Source organism: Neolamprologus multifasciatus, chromosome 8, assembly GCF_963576455.1.
Source record: "Neolamprologus multifasciatus chromosome 8, fNeoMul1.2, whole genome shotgun sequence".
Lineage (NCBI taxonomy): Eukaryota > Metazoa > Chordata > Actinopteri > Cichliformes > Cichlidae > Neolamprologus > Neolamprologus multifasciatus.
The window spans coordinates 1,341,539-1,358,223 of NC_140446.1; the positions used below are offsets into that span (position 1 = coordinate 1,341,539).

The 16,685-nt window shown below is 43.3% G+C and overlaps 2 protein-coding genes and 1 long non-coding RNA gene across 13 annotated transcripts; all 3 read left to right on the top strand.

The window, feature by feature from the left end:
* Nucleotides 1-1,470: 1,470 nt before the first annotated feature.
* Nucleotides 1,471-1,802, top strand: LOC146512079 (uncharacterized). The gene is made up of 2 exons (XR_014875584.1): nt 1,471-1,503; nt 1,578-1,802. It is a non-coding gene; the product is annotated as an uncharacterized LOC146512079 (long non-coding RNA).
* A 1,026-nt stretch (nt 1,803-2,828) lies between these two features.
* LOC146512080 (uncharacterized) lies at nt 2,829-5,338 on the top strand. Of its 10 annotated transcripts, none has more exons than XM_085169481.1 (5): nt 2,829-2,950; nt 3,020-3,081; nt 3,171-3,557; nt 3,594-4,568; nt 4,643-5,338. In XM_085169481.1, exons 1-4 carry the CDS (start codon nt 2,928-2,930, stop codon nt 4,565-4,567), a joined length of 1,446 nt encoding a protein of 481 aa, XP_085025607.1. In that variant the 5' UTR covers nt 2,829-2,927; the 3' UTR covers nt 4,568; nt 4,643-5,338. The 10 variants fall into 10 exon arrangements, with proteins under 10 accessions (XP_085025607.1, XP_085025614.1, XP_085025615.1 ...); XM_085169488.1 differs by lacking the exon at nt 4,643-5,338 and having other exon boundaries at nt 3,171-3,455; nt 3,510-3,587; nt 3,618-4,092; XM_085169489.1 differs by lacking the exon at nt 4,643-5,338 and having other exon boundaries at nt 3,171-3,455; nt 3,510-3,557; nt 3,594-4,092.
* A 1,258-nt stretch (nt 5,339-6,596) lies between these two features.
* On the top strand, nt 6,597-8,053 carry LOC146512081 (uncharacterized). Of its 2 annotated transcripts, none has more exons than XM_085171289.1 (4): nt 6,597-6,723; nt 6,800-6,858; nt 7,090-7,914; nt 7,985-8,053. In XM_085171289.1, the coding sequence occupies exons 1-3, from the start codon at nt 6,701-6,703 to the stop codon at nt 7,911-7,913; spliced, it is 906 nt and encodes a 301-aa protein (XP_085027415.1). In that variant the 5' UTR covers nt 6,597-6,700; the 3' UTR covers nt 7,914; nt 7,985-8,053. The 2 variants fall into 2 exon arrangements, with proteins under 2 accessions (XP_085027415.1, XP_085027414.1); XM_085171288.1 differs by having other exon boundaries at nt 7,090-7,907.
* Nucleotides 8,054-16,685: the final 8,632 nt, after the last annotated feature.

A 16,685-nucleotide genomic window follows, 5' to 3' on the forward strand; every position in this document is an offset into this window, starting at 1 on the left:
ATGAACACACCCGAAACTCTGGCTGATTGGGACCCACACCCAGTTTCACACCTTGGCTCAGGCGATTAGAGGATCATCAGGGGGTCCTTTTGTCCCTCCATGGGGGGAAACTCCCACTAGGTTTATATCTGGGACTCCCCACCATTTGACCTTAGAACTGAAGAAGCTTCTCGGATGAAGGTGAAACGTCTTCAAGCAACTTAAAGAAGTCCAGACGCTTTTCTTTGCAAGCTCCTTTGACTACGATGACCTGGATGACTGAGAACTTTCACAGACAACTGATACATGTGTTATTGTTACATGTGCTCTTTTTGATCCAGCTGCTGAACTTGATTAAAACATTCAAAGTTAAAGTGATGAGAACTTCTTTTGTTTAATATGTTCAAGTGCATAGTGTGGAGGATGTACTAAGGCCTCGAGGCACTCAGATGTAAAACCCAATATTTATGAGTTTTTTTAAAATTTGTAAATTGGTGAGATTTGACCCGGCAACGACAGGAAGGTTACATACACAGCAAATGTCTTACACATACACACAACCAGACAGGCATGCACACAGAAAGCTTAACAGTTAAAACTGAAATGCATGAACCCGCCTCTCTGTAGCATGTTTATAATGCTTTTCGGCAATCAGAGAGAAAGAAAAGAGAGAGAGGAGGCAAAACCATCAGGTGGTATACAGTACTGAAAAAGAACAACAGGAGTATTTTCAGCTTGTGTTATTACGAGTGTTAAATAAGAATACTCTGTGGTGCCTCTGTAGAAGGTCCTCATAACCACACACAGGCACGCACACATGATTAAACAATAAATGGAAAAAAAAACACACTAAAAAAGTTCAGAAGTGAGAAATCTATGAGCTGACTGTTCATTCCTGCTGTTCAGCAGAGCAGCTTGTTCCCCTACAGTCATTCAAGGCAAGTGTCTATGATAACTGGTGTGTAGCTGCAGCAGGAATGTAGATTTTGAGGTCTTCTGAAACAGTTTTACTTGATAAAGCCTTTATTTCATTTCTTGACTTAGACTTTAAAGCTTGGATTTTCTTTTTTTACATTAAAAATTAAAAGAAACTGTCTGAAATCTGTTTCTAGTTTCAGCTCAATTTGGTGATGACTGGACTTCTGATTCTGGAGGGGTAGGGACTAGCAGCTTCGGAGGTGGAGAGGATGGTGCTGGAGGCTTTTATGGATCCTCATTTCTTGGTGGCGTTCCTTGGGTTACTGCTCCTGTAGGAGGAGCCCTTTCTCTCGACTCTCAGAGATGGCTGCCATCCGAGTCTTTCCCTGACTTCAGTGGCTTGTATACCTACAGCGTGCCACTGGGCATGGTCGCAGCACCTCCCATATTTCCTTCATCCTACATCGTCCAGTCTGGGAATGGCTACCAGCGGGGAAGAGAAGCCCTTTCTTTCTCTAAATACTCTGATGATATAGTTGTTCCTTTTCCTCTGACACAGTATCCAGGGTTTTCCTGAGACTGAGTTTCAAGAGCCGCGGATCTGAGGTAAGGGGCTACTTATAAGCATCTAGCACTTGAACAATCAAAACCTGTGTGGTAATTTTTCTTTGTTTCTGCAGGTGATGCTGACCCTCAGCTGTGCAAGAACTGATGTCTTCAAACATTAAACAAAAGAAAAATTGCATTGACTGTCAATCATCTTGGTTTTAGATGTTGCAGTGTGCTGCTAACTCTACGGACAGTGAACCAAATCTTCTAAATACAATAATGTTCACTGAATAATGGGTATTGTGGCCTGTAAATAAATGCAGCAGGATAACTGGGTGCCAAAATTTTACTGCTAGTGAGCTGAAAATACATCCTGTGTCTAAGCCACTCCCCAAGTAACACAAAAAAATTGCTAGCATGAGTAAACCCATCATATGTTCCTACATCAGGTTTCTTACAACTGTGTATTGAACAGTAAGAAGAAAGTAGAGTTTTGTTCACCATTTTTTCTGATTTGGTGAACATGAATTTCCTGAATAACCCATAACTATCTTGCTGGCTGACGAACCTTGCCAACACGCTATCTGCAACCACAACACTCAAGTTTGAGCTGAGCTAACATTAGCTGGTTTTGTTGATGCTGTAAGGCTTCAGATGTGCAACCGTAAATGTCCTATGAATTTTTTGAAACATTAGTATAGCTGTAGGATTTAAATATACCGATATGAGGTATATTTTCAATGCAAACTCAGTGCTATATTGATCATTCTTTTTTTTTACATAATTAACCTCTGTGTTCATGTTTTAATTCAACAGTCCAGTGTTTGGACTGTCACTTCATCTTTGTTGGTGTAACCCTCTGAACAAAATGTTCAAAAAGCAAGTCTTGCAACTCCACAGCCATCTGAAATGCCTGGAAGGACTTAAAATGTTGGTTTTTGAAACATAATCTAAATTAAGTTTAAGTGTTCATTAAAACATAAGAATTGTATGTTCAGAATCATAGGTCATATCTATGGAGGCTTGTTTCCTGCACTGAGAAAAAACAAAAGTATAAGTCAGAAATGTTTTTTAAAAATACATTTTATCTTATCGTAGAGTTTCAATTTATCCCAATATTTCAGATTAATATTTCATTTTTAAGTCAAAGTTCCACAATACTAACCTGAAAATTTTGACATATTGACTGTTTGAAAAAAGAAAGAAAAGAAAAAGCAGGCAGTATATAAACAATATAAGATTAGGTTGACAACCTGTTCCCCTTGGAGGGTTACACTCATTTGCTCCTAACTGTTCAGGTAAAACGCTTCCAAGTTGCAAGCTAAATGCAGGTTTTACCAGGTGTGGTTAATCACTGTAATTGCAACTGCACCAATATAAACAGCAACCACACACCAGTTAAAGCACAAACCTATAGCAGCACCCCCCTGGTTTTCATCCTAACTTGCTGTAGAGGAATCGTTCTGCTTTTTGAGTTAGACATGGGGCTCAAGCTTGTTTTGAAGTGAGTAGTGAAATTTAATGCTGTCTGATTTAGTAGTTTATCTACAGAGACTTGTTTGTTTTTTCACAGGGTTTCCTGGATTTGTTTCCTGCTTTTCAGCAGTGGATCTTGTTTCCCTGTAACAATGAAAGGTAAGCTATTCCTTCAACTTCAGAATGCCTAGAAGCTTAAATTAACTTGGTTTTACAAGCTTACATTTAGTTGAAATCTTTTAATTCAGGGCGAACTAGTCCAGCTGTAATTGCCAGTCCTAGAAGTGCTGGCACTAACCCTGGACATGATGGCTCTACTGGAGAAGAGGCTGGTTCTGGCTCTGGACCTGGACCTGATGGCTCTACTGGAGAAGAGGCTGGTTCTGGCTCTGGACCTGGACCTGATGGCTCTACTGGAGAAGAGGCTGGTTCTGGCTCTGGACCTGGACCTGATGGCTCTACTGGAGAAGAGGCTGGTTCTGGCTCTGGACCTGGACCTGATGGCTCTACTGGAGAAGAGGCTGGTTCTGGCTCTGGACCTGGACCTGATGGCTCTACTGGAGAAGAGGCTGGTTCTGGCTCTGGACCTGGACCTGATGGCTCTACTGGAGAAGAGGCTGGTTCTGGCTCTGGACCTGATGGTTCTACCGGAGGAGAACTCGATTCTGGACCTAATGGTTCTACTGGAGGAGAACTCGATTCTGGCCCTAATGGTTCTACTGGAGGAGAACTCGATTCTGGCCCTGAACATAATGGTTCTGCTGGAGGGGCAGTTTTCTGTTGCAGCTCTGCAGGAGGCTGGTCCTTTGGCTCTGGCAGCTCCAATGGAGGTGGTGTTGGTCCTGGATCTGCTGGCTCCACTGCCGGAGGGGTTGGCCCTGGCAGCTCTGCAGGAAGTTGGTCCGTCAGCCCTGGCAGCTCCACTGGGGGAGGGGTCGCCCCTGGCAACTCGGCAGGAAGTTGGTCCTTTGGCCCTGGGAGCACCAGTGGAGGAGGAATTGGCAGCTCAGCAGGAAGTTGGTCTTTTAGCCCTGGGAGCTCCACTGGGGTAGCAGTTGGCCCTAGCAGTTCTCCAGGGGGTTGGTCCTCTGGCCCCGTAGGGAGCACCAGTGGAGGAGGGATTAGCAGCTCTGCAGGACATTGGTCTTTTATTCCTGGGAGCTCCACTGGGGTAGCAGTTGGCCCAGGAGGCTGGTCCTTTGGCCCTGGGAGCTCCAGTGGAGGATGGGTTGGCCCTAGCAGCTCTCCAGGAGGCTGGTCCTTTGCTCCTGTTGGCCCCATTGGAGAGTTTCGCCCAACATGGTCTAATGGTTATTCATTCCTTGGTGGTGTTCCTTATCAAAATTATCCTGCAGTAAGTTCTTCTTTCCTTAACCACCCATGGAACTGGATGCCACCACGTCCCTTCCCTGACTTCAATGCCTGGTCTACTTATGAGGTACCACTAGGTATGTTTGCGCTGCCCCCTCAGGTACCTTCATTGCCTTCGTCCCATCTTGTCCAGACTGGAACTGGCTACCAGCGAGGAAGAGAAGTACTTTCTCACTCCAAATATTCTAATAATGTCTTGGGCCACCATCCTCTGAGTCCTGTACTGCCACAGTACCCAAGAAGTGCAAGTGGATTTCAAGCGATAAAAGTCTGAGGTAACTTGCATGCAGTGAAGCATTAATGACTAAAAGTCCTTTTAGTTGACTGTTATTTCTTCTTAATCTTGCAGGTGAAACTGAAGAGCATGTATCTGCTTTCAAGAAGCCTTTTGGATATGGAATAAAGACTTTAATAAAGCTGAGTGTTCTGTGCATTTGATTGTAATTCAATGTTTAAATGATTCGTTTCACTTCTATCAAGTAACTGATCCCAAAGGCTACAGCCTGAGCTGCTTGGTGTGCTCCAACAGTGCTAGATTCTGGCTCTAGTTGCAAAGAAAAGGTATCCCATGGATTTTCTTGCTCCTTTATTATACAGTGTTGAAAGTAGGCATCAAAATTCTACTGGAAAGTGCTTGATCATCTGACTCTTGCATTGACTTGAAGTTGTAGGGTTTTCAACTTTCAATATTAAGCACTTTGGGGCAGCTGTGATTTGGTGGTATTAAAAATAGAACTTATCGTTAACCCAGGCCTTTACCGATCTGGTATGGGGAATCTCATTTATTTTTATACATTTAAACAAATGCAGTTTCTGATCTTGTGTACCCTTGGCAATTCCACCATCTTGAACTCTAAAAATTATACTAACTCTTGGGTCAAACTTCAGCTGATGTGAAAAGTGTGTATAGTGTGGTGTGTGGGTTTTTTTTTTTTCTTGCATTAAAATTGCAGGAAAGCATGAGCCTTGGAATACAGAGACTTACCCTTAAGATATAGTAATGATAGGCATAGTCTGGCTCGTCTGTTATTCCAAATGAATTTGAGTATTTATTTTTTCTTGCCTTTGAGGAAGTTCTCAGAGGACTAAGAGGAATGTTTACGCGTCCAATCAGAGATTGGTGGCATAGTCCATCAATTGATTGATTCAACAACAGAGTTGATTGTTGGAGCATGGTTTGCACGTGACAAATCATCTATTTTTGGAGTGGGTTTTTAAAATTTTTATTATATATATATATATATACACACACACCTAGAACTAGACAGGTAAGACTGCCTCTGGCAACTTCAACGGTTGTTTGAATGGGTGGTTTAATTCTCTGAGGATGGCCGATTTGGATTAATTTTCTACCCAGAGATGTTGTAGGGTAAATTGTTTTGAGTAGCTGGGGAACTGAGCTCTTTAATTCGGAACACATTAAAATGTCATCTGCTCTCTTCAGCTTCATGCTGGTTTTCAACAACAACTTTATCCTGGGTAAATTTAGAAAGGCCAAGCACTACCCCCTTACTGCTCAGTTCTTACCTGTACTCCACAAATATATAACTCATGAAAGAATAAAGTTACGTTGAAACCAAGCACATCATTGTTGTTCTTGTGACATTACCAATAAGTTTGATGTGTCACATGGCCCTCTTCCTATTGAAAAAACAAAAGTTGTATCCAAGATGGCCGACTTCTAAATGGCCACCATGGTCACCACCCATTTTGAGGAGTTTGCCCCCTCACATATACTAATGTGCCACAAACAGGACTTTAATATCACCAACCATTCCCATGTGTATCCATATAAATGGCCCACCCTGTAGTATTACAAGTAGGAGCTCGGTCTTCTTCTTCTTCATATTATTTATTGGTGGTTTGCAAACAGCAAAACGGTGCAATACTGCCACCAACTGGTTTGGAATGTGAACCAAAATGTTAACAAAATAAATAAATACATTTTTACAAAAAAATTAAAAATTAAAAACCTCCCAAACAAATGAGTCTGCCGTAAAAACTAAATATGGTCTGATAACTTTCCCTTCTTGAGTTCTTATGAAACAAATCAACCAAGCCCAGTTTCACTTTCATATCACCAAGCATATCAATTCTTCTCTCTGCATCATATTTCTGACAATGCATCAAAACATGTTCTATTGTTTTTTCTTCTCTATTGCAGTCAAACTTTCCTGTGCGGGGTTCGGTATTGTTCAGATTCCAGGCTAAAAAGAATGCATCATTGACTGGGGAGTGATGGGCACCAGGTGAAGTGAATGAATTTAATGAGAGCTGCCAGCATGTTGAGCACCAATATAAGCCATGCATTTGTTGCCAGCTAATTAATGGACACTGAGTTGATCTGTAAGCAGCTGGCAGCTTGTTGGTACCGACCTGCTGTAGCTGACCCTTTTGAGGCTTAATCATGGTGCTTGTTTTTATTCTGAGGTTAGTTGTGCTGCTTGATGTCTCTTTTATAATTTAAGTTTTTTTATATATATAAAACATGTTATATCTTCAACAGGGTTTCCTGGATTTGCTTTCTCCTTTTTGGCCTGCCTTGCCTGCCTGTTTTAGTTAAAGGTGAGTCTTCCTGTCTAACCTCAAGAGAGTTAGTCTTGGAAATCTAGCTGTAGCAGAACTGAACTACCTTTTTTCTCAGAAAACTGTAATTTTATACTTGACTGAAAAGCTTGGTCTGCTAAACCAAGTAACAGAAGGGTTTTCTTTCAGTGCTACTCAGAGCAAAATTTTCAAGAGCTTTATTGCAACTCGACAAGCTCAGTTTCAGTAAAAACTTATTTCTGCTTTCAGGTCAGTCTGGTGGCACCGGAAGATTGGGCCACCTTGGCTGGGTACCTGGTACTGGAGGGGTTGGTGCTGTCAGATGGTTCCCTGGAACTGGATTGCTTGGGGGTGGTAGCACTGGATCTGTAAGAGTTGGTACTGGTAACTGGGCCTCTGGTGCTGGCAGATCTGGTGCTTTAAGTGTTGGCACAACTGGGGTTGGTCGTGACACCTCAGTTACTACAGGGCATGGTGTTGGCAGCTCTGGTACTAGAAGGGTTGGATCTGCTGGCGGCTCCGGCTCTGCAAGGGTTGGATCTGCTGGCGGCTCCGGCTCTGCAAGGGTTGGATCTGCTGGCGGCTCCGGCTCTGCAAGGGTTGGATCTGCTGGCGGCTCCGGCTCTGCAAGGGTTGGATCTGCTGGCGGCTCCGGCTCTGCAAGGGTTGGATCTGCTGGCGGCTCTGCAAGGGTTGGATCTGCTGGCGGCTCTGCAAGGGTTGGATCTGCTGGCGGCTCTGCAAGGGTTGGTATTGGTGGCTTTCCATGGGTAAATGGTCCTGCAGGGGGAGCTCCTTCCTCCTTTGACCCACAGAACTGGATGCCATCTCAGACCTACCCTGACTTTAATGCCTGGTATACCTCTCAAGTGCCACTTGGCATGTTTATAGCTCCACCTGCATTGCCTTCATCCTACATCATCCAGAACGGCAATGGGTACCAGCGAGGAAGAGAAGCCTTTTCTTACTCCAAATACACTGACGATGTCTACAACCCCTTTCCTCTAAGCCCTGTGCTGCCATACAATCCAGAAAGTGTCCCAGTGGCTGATTCCCAAAGGATAAAGGTTTGAGGTAAGGCACAGTTACGAACCAACTAGCTTAAATTTGGAGAAACGTGTGTAGTGACTGTTTGTTCTTGCAGGTCAACTTGATGAGCTGAGCCTGGGCCTCCGTGCATCATGTGGTCATTAAATGCACTATAACAACAAAATCTGTTCTCCAGTCTTTTACTGGGCAACCAGTCATTAGGTCAGCTTTAGGTTTTTGTGGACAATGTCAGACACTTTGATGTTTACACATTCAGCATAGCCAGACTCTGCCTTAACTGGCTGAACCTGACACCATCACAGTCAGAGGTGATGGGTTACAACTTTCTTTAAACTGGCTGATATGCATGGACACACAGGTTGTCTTGTAGGTCACGTGATTCTGTCACATTGGATGAATGATGATGAAAAGCATAATGAAGTGAAAGTCAACACTATAGCAACTACAACTCGAGACTTAAAATGGTGAAAATAACTCAAATGTACTGAAAATACTCAACCAAGACTCCAGATCCCAAAGTCAAACCATGGACTGACAATTTAAGCTACAGTGTGTAAAAGTTTAACAGATGTGAGCAGCTTGCAGAATTCTATTAAATTACCTCCAGAAACTTATTTGCGTAAGCCTGGCTACAGTGGCAAGAACTTATTTTCATCTGTCAGACAAAACCTTAAATTTCAACTGTAGAAGGCAGTCAGTCCGCTGTTTACCTCAGCTTTCAATGCCAGGTGAGACGCAGTTGAACGATTTATCAGCGGGAAAGTGACTTTTAGGACATTGGAGCCTAATGTTAGCTTATAACTGGCTGCTGTTATTAAGCTCTTGTCAGCTTTCCAGAGATGAGGGTCACATGTCTGACCTGGGAGCGTGTTTTTGTGTTAGAGCGCTGACTTAAATGAAGAAAGCATTTTAATAAGATGCCAGTGGCATTTTCTTTCCTTGTGTTTTTGGTGAAGGGGATAAATGTAGGGTATGACGGTGCAGAAGTGAATCTAAATGTACCTTCACGTAAACACCTGTGACTTCTTTCTGCTTCGGTTTGCACATTGCATCTCCGCTCTCTAGCACCACATATGTAAAACACCATTAGTTGCAAGGCAGATGTCCTTTCCCTCCACTGTATTCAGATATAGTGGGGGAACATAGTGGCTTCCACAAACTGCCAACCCGCTGATATTTATTCTAGATTAATTATATGGGTCAGGTTAATGGAAGATGTAATTAGACACTAATCTGTATATTTGAGTACAGTATCCTTTTTACTAAATTACTGATTTTACATAATTTTTGTTATATCATGAAGGCAGAAGAAATTAATCAAATCTACTGTATTTTATTCTAAGCGCTCCGATTTTGAAATGGGATTTTTCTCCCTATTGTTGAATTTGTTGGTTTCTTCTCTTCATGTTTTCCCTCCATGTGGTTGTATGTGTTTTATGCAAACACTTGAATACCTCAGAGACGATGAACACTGTTAATCTTCTCTGGCGATCTGCCTGGCTGTCATTGAAACGCCAGCATTGGCACTGAGTGACTTCAGAGAGCGAATGAAAGGAGGCACGAGCACAATCCTGGCCGCTTTCTCCTGGAGATGAAAGGGTGTGTCACAAAGAGCTCTTAAGTGTGGTTGTCTGTTTCTCTGTGCAACCTTTCACCTCTGCTGCTGCTGTGGCTGCAGCAACAGTTCTACATGTGGAACAAAAGCTTCAAACAGGGGAAGCTAGTGCAATACTGAGCACTTTTTCTGTTTATTTAACAAAATGTCATCAAAGAAGGCACTAAGCTGACCAATGAGGTGTGCAAGATAGACTGAGGTGTGCAAGATAGACTGAGGTGTCGTAGTCACATCTTCATTATGTTAAACATAAGCATAGTGATGTGTGTTTGAGTGCACAGAGCTCTGAATGTAATGTGTACAGAAGCACGTCCATAACTGAAACGTTCAATCAGCATTATGTATATAATAAGGGCCTCAATACAGAACCTTGTGGCACACCATAGGGGAGGGAAAATGACTGTACTTAAAAACCAGTGTTGGGTAAGTTACTTTAAAATAGTAACTTAGTTACATTACTAGTTACTTCTATCAAAAGTAACTCAGTTACTTCAAGTTACTCGTTACTTTCAAAGTAACTAGTTACTAGGAAAAGTAACTTTGGTTTTACTCAGAATTCTCCTTTTACATCCAACACAAAAACTGCAGTCGTGGTGCTTTGATTGTACTCAGAACTCAGAAATTCTGCCTTCTGAATAGGAAGATGTAGGTAACACCAGACTGCAGATGAGCTGCATACAGGGCTGGACGGGGACAAAAAATCGGCCCGGGCATTTTGACTAGAGACTGGCCCACCATTATAGGAAAAATCATAAAGCCTTTGAATGAAAACAAACGCTGTTGTGACAGTGATGTTCACTGTTTTGATGGTATATATGCATCAATCCTTTGTTGTAAGATTCAGATAATTATTTTTTAAAACCTAAACATTTTAAATGAGAATAAGAAAGAAAAGTATTTCTTTGTGCCCCCCTCTCCCTGTTAATGCCCTACCTGGCCCCCCTGGCAAAACTTTGCTAGATCCGCACCTGCACAGTTACCAGCTGTCAGCTACCTAAAAAGGATCCTGGGGTTATCTGTCTCTCAGAAACAGTTCATAACTTCCCTTCAACTCATTCATGTCACCTAAAAGGTAAACCTGTTTCTCCATCACCTGTTCAGCTCTGATGATTCAGTAAGGACATCTCCTGGTTTCATCTTCATGTTTCCCTCTCACCAGATAACCAAACCGACATCATGACCAGCAGCTTTTTTACAGCTGTGGCTCCAGCAAACATCTGCTGATACTAGAAATTAATATTAAATAAATTCTAACAACAGCTGATCAAGCTTAAACGTGCTGCTGTTGTTTAACGCGACATCGGCTGGTTTCCTGTTTCTGGCGCAAAGTGGGCGATAAACAAACAAGAGAGCCGATCAGCTGATCATTGATCAGTTTTCATGATTGAAGTAGAAACGGGAGAGAGAGGGGGGAGAATGAAAGAAGAAGAGGCAGCTGTGCAGCAAAGACACAGAATAACTCCAGCTTTGTGTCTTTTTCATTGTAGCTGAAGTCCGGGACAAACTGTTCCTTTTCACCTCAATAAGAAACGCGTAATATTTTATCTGAATACCAGACGGGACGGTTGGCAACTCTAATAACTTATGAACAAAATAAAGTTCAACATCATTAACTTCTTAGCACCCACACAGCTGTATAGAAACTCCGTCATGCTAGCTAGTACGCAGTACGGAAAAAGTCAGAATAACGAAAATAAACTCCACCTAAACTTGGTTTATATCTGACCCAGATAGACTGCAGGTCATAACTTCTTAGCTGAAGTTCAGTTCACACTTGGACCGGCGGCCGCCTCGGGTCTCTTTTCCTTCTGCGTCCCCTTTCCCTCATCCACCTGCTGGCCTCCACCACTGAATCTGTGGAAGCTCCGCGATAGCCACCACACGAAGTAACGAGTAACGACCCTATCTAAATCCCAGTAACGACTAACGCGTTCCTGATTTTGGCATAATAACTAGTTACCGTGCTCGTTACCACAATAATAACGTAGTTACTGTAACGCGTTACTTAATAACGCGTTAGTCCCAACACTGTTAAAAACCCAGCTTAGATAACAGATTCTGGTTATCATACCTCTTAGATTAAAATATATTACAGATGTAAAGTTATATGCAGACGACAGCGTTTCATCGTATCATCCTACTGATTTATGAGCACAAACTTGAACTTGGATAAATTTGTGATTTGCTCAGTTGCCTTGATGCTGCTGCTATAAACACTCAAGAGGTTTCACATAGTCCTGAACCTGATGGAGACTCGATATTGGGAACAGTGGAGCAGTTTTTTCAGTAAGCACTGGAAAAGTGCAGACTAACAACTGTTTGGAGCAATCTGAAGGCAACACAAACATCTCAAAGATCTGTTGCATGTTGAAATGGAGTTTGGATTTCTGGCACTTCATCGCCTGGAAGAAGTTTTACTTCTTCAATTATCCAATTCAGGGTGCTTGTTACGGACCCCCGCAGGGGACATGAGAGAAAAAAAAATTAAGACTGACTTTTGCGGGATCTCGCAAAAGTTTTAGCCGCATTCTTCCCGTTAGCTTCGAGGTAACGGGAGGTCGAGACCTACTACAGCCGGGAGGAACACCACTTTCCCGGTACATCGTGCCTCGACCTCCCGGTCGGCTTCGAGCCAGCATCCAAAGAATGCGGCTAAAACGTTTGCGAGATCTCGCAAAAGTTTTGCGAGATCCCGAGTTAGTTTTGCGAGATCTCGCAAAACTTTTCTTTTTCTCCCATGTCCCCTGCAGGGCTCCGTAGCTTGTTAATTGTACATATTACTATTAAGATATTTCTCTCTGATTTCTGCCAGTGCTGGACCCACCCACTATGCATCATATGCTTTATTTCCAGAAGTTTCTGATTGGAGCAAATTCCAACTTCACAGCCTGTAAATGGCTGATTACTGCAGGGAGGAAGTGAGATTTGCGGGCATGCACTGGGCTGAAAATCAAGTTGTTGATGCAGTGGTTGAGCATTACACAGGCTGCAATAATCATGATCATGTGACTGTGCAACATGGTTTCTCTGCTTGTGTTTATTACGCCTCACACATGTAACATTTCAGTCTGGGCTGACTGATGTTCATCAGGTAGAAAGAGCAGCAGTTTTATAAAAGAGTGAAACATTTCCATAATGGCACAAACAGATTTCTGTGTTTGCTGTTAATAACCTGAAAAGTTTGTGGTTAATATGATTTTTGATTTTCAGCTTTTCCTGTTGTACATATTTCTGAGAGATGGAGCTCCTTTCAGCGCCATGCTGGACCCTGGTGTGCCGGGATTGGCTGCGCTGTCTGTCAGTAACAGTCAGAACAACAAACGTGGTGAAATCTCTGCAGCGATTTTTCTCCTGAGTTCATGTTTTCAGGATCAGTGAGAGAGACTCCAGAGGACACCTGCAAGCTGCCTCGGATCACCCAAACTTCCTTTCTCAGGTCTCTCTGTGACCTTCATCCTTGACTCTGAATGCTAATCAGCTCTGACCTCTCCATCTGGATCCACTCAACATCACAGCGCTCCACCTGTTCCACATCTCCACCCAGGGACATTTTTGGAGGTGACATTAAAGCCAGACTTGAGTTTGGTTGATGAATTTCTTCTTTTTTTTTTTGACTGTTGATGAAAATTTGTGTTTCCCCTCCAATCTCAGTATTTTGGAAGCGTGGTGATGCTGCTGCCTTCACCTTTGTCCTACATTTAACATTAAAGTCGCTGACTTGTCGGGTTCCTGTGCAGTAAAACAACAGTCTGGCTCTCCCTCACCTTAACACAGTGAGGGAGATTTACATGAAATACTGACATTAATCCTGAACTGACCCAAAGCTTCAAACAGCAACATGACAGTAACTTAAAAGTGCAATTATTGTTCTGTGCTAGAGGAGCTTTGCATGATCGCGGTTTGTAATAATCCTTCTTTATCTCACAGTTCCTGCTCCATCTGAAACGAGCTGTTAGAAAAGAAGGTTTTCCGTCTCTGAGTCTGCAGAGCTTCACCTCAGCTCACCGACAACCAGCAGACCAAAGCTTTCCAGCAAACGCCATCGAGGAAACGCTCATCTGGCTTTTGTTCAGCATGTACAAACTCCAACAGCCTGCAATTACCTGAAGGGCCAATTAGATGCCAAAATTAATGATGTAATTGTTATTAATGATCTGTCCTTCATCTTTACCATATCAAAGGGAGGTTCAGTCAGTGGGTCTGAACACTCACATCAAACAGCTTTCAATCTGTGGGCATCAAGTACAAGTCAGGGCTTAGGTTTAAATTCAAACCGCCATCGATATCCGTGCGTTTAAGGTCATTTTTATTACATCACAACTTTATTAGTTTATGTCACTAACGAGAGCACAGAACAATCAGGACGGATTTTCCCCTCATTCCCGACATTCAGCCTGTTAGCTTGGTGCCATTTATCCTGACGTTCCTGGGATATTTAACCTCATATGTGTCTGTTATTAAGAGCACAGTATTGTTGTTCAGCAGATTCAAACAAAGATGAAGGATTCTTGAGCAAAGAATCTTTGATTAAATTGATCTGCTAAAGGAAAGAAGTACCTTTAAAGAGTTCTCGGTTTCACAGTGAGAGGAAAAGCCTGTGAACGGTGCTGTAAACACAATTTTACATTTTACTATAAACTGAAAACTCAGCGACAGAAAAATCTTGTTTTTACACTGCTGATGTAAACTCACACTCATTATTTTAAAGCTTGTTTATCACTGTTTGTTTTTTTTTGCCATGACAAGAAGAGAGAAGAAAAGTCACGAACATGTAAATTGTGTCTGTTTCACTTATTTCATTACAAAAGAAAACCCTGAACTCCCTGCGTGGGCTGTAACACACAAACACGTCATCAGAGCCACGAGGGGGTCCATGCAGTGTCCGAATACTGAACACCAAATATATCAGTAAAAGTATATGTCATCATGTCGTGGTAGCAACAACTGATTGGTTGTCAGTCTGTGTGATCAATCATGAAGTTTAACACTGAAATCAGGATTTAGAAGATAAACTCAGTGATCATAAAGCAGGACGAGGTTTGTTTTTAAAATTCAGATTTGAGCAGAATTCCAGCAAATGTGCGGCGAGAACATCAAACACACAACTGCCTGTTTGACTCAATGGATCATTTTGGATTTCTCGAGCTTCAGGTGGTGGTGGGGAAAGCCAGACGCCGGCCACCTCGGACACGGCCCTCCACGGCATCACTAGCACGGCCACGAACAGGTCGGACACGGCCAGAGAGATGACGAAGGCGTTGGTGACTTTGGAGCGAAGGTGGTGGAACTTGACGACGGCGGCGGCGCACACCAGCGCGTTCCCCAGCAGCGTGGACACGATCAGGACGCACAGGACGCATCCGGTGAGCGCGCGGAGGCTGAGGTCACTCCCGTGCGCGGGGCTGTCCGCTGCCGCCGTGACCACTGGGTGCTGGCTCTGGTCCTGCCGCTGGTTCCGCGTGTGGTTGTAGAAAGTCTCCATGGACACTCGGACTGTCCCTCCCTCCCTCAGGTATACTCAATCCACGCGAGCTCAGAGCTCTTCAACACTTATACATAGCGCACGTGAAACGCACACTTCAAATGTTTCGGTCTGTAAAAGAACAACAACAACAAAAAAAACAACAACCCCGAAACAAAATCACCTCCAGGCTGAAGTGAAATATCTGAACCGAAGCGTGGAAAGTTCACGCGGAGTTCGTTTGCTTCAGTTTCTTTATGTTTTTAATGTGCCAAAGACGTCTGCTCTCGTGTTAACAGGTCACGGGAGAAACAAACACTTCCACCCACAACAAACTTTGGAAACAGCAGTTTCATTAACGAGTGATCCGGTTCTCCGGAGCAGACCCAGGCACCATCTGGACACGTCTCCACCCGTCGCAGGGCTAACAGGTAGACAGAAGCACCAGCCGACCCGACGTGTGCGTCCCACTGTGGGAGGGTACCTGCAGAGAGCCACAGACACTCTAGCCAGGCCCGGAACCCCTGCTGTGCCTGTCTGTGCCTGTCAGGGTCTCTCAGGTGTCCGTCTGTGTTACCTTTAATGGACCCGCGACCTCCGCCCGGGGATCAGCTGGAGCAGTAATTAAGTTCTGTGTTGGTTTATTTGACAGAAATCTGAAGGTTTCCCGTTTTTCTTCAAGTTCAGGTGTGTCTAATGCGGATCCACAGCAGCTGCTTTCAGAGAAGAACTCCTCGGAGTGAGGAGGAGGAGGAGGTGCAGATCCTCGCTGCTGCAGAGCGAGCGCGCTCACGGAGCCGCACGTTTGATGAAGGTGAGTCTGAACTGAGCTTTTCTGCCTGCAGGTCGTGAAACGGTTTGTTTAGACTTCCTCGCTGTGTGTCGCTCTCGGTCCTGCACAGCTTCAGTCTTCGCCTCACAGAGCCTTAGAAATAAAACTGCTTTTCCAGCTGCTCTCGGTGACCTCCGGCGTTTATAAGAGTTCTTTAAAAAAAACTATAGTTTTAAAATAAAACATCATCAGCGGATTATAGAAAAAAAGTTTATCGTACCAGACAAAGAAAAATTAACTTACAGGTTTCGTTTCATTCATATATTTTTGTGGGCGCGATAATTAAAAGGATCCGTTATAAACTCGTGTTGTTTGTTCTTTTATTTGTTTTTCATTTACATATAAAAGCCATTTAAATATTTTGCACGTACAGAGGCTGAATTCTGAAGAATGTTTTTTCTTCCTTTGTTGCCATTTTTGGGTTGTTGTGAATAATGAGCACCATAAGCTCAACTTTAACCTATAAAAGAAAACGATATGAAATATAGGAGATGTGAACACCTCTGATGGTCCACCAGCAACAGGCGATAAATAGATTAGTTATCAATTAATTATCCAGATATTAGGAAGAAAACAGAAGCTCGAAACATGATCACGTGTTCAGTTTTTAAGAGTTTGGTGACGTCACTGAAGCTGTCAGGTGTCTCTTTCCTTCAAAGCTCAGGTGCCTCAAAGGCAGTGAAACTCTGCCCTCTGGTGGACACACGTCACCATCACAGCCTGGCTTCCTGTTTCCTGTGATGCTGTGAGAAATGCAAGAAGTACATCTGCAGAAAGCACACAGTTACATTCTGTCCATCATGTGGACAAAACTGAAAATGTTGAACATTAAAAAACTGAGAACATCAGGCAAGTTCAACAGAAATGTGTTTGTAAGAACGAAAAAC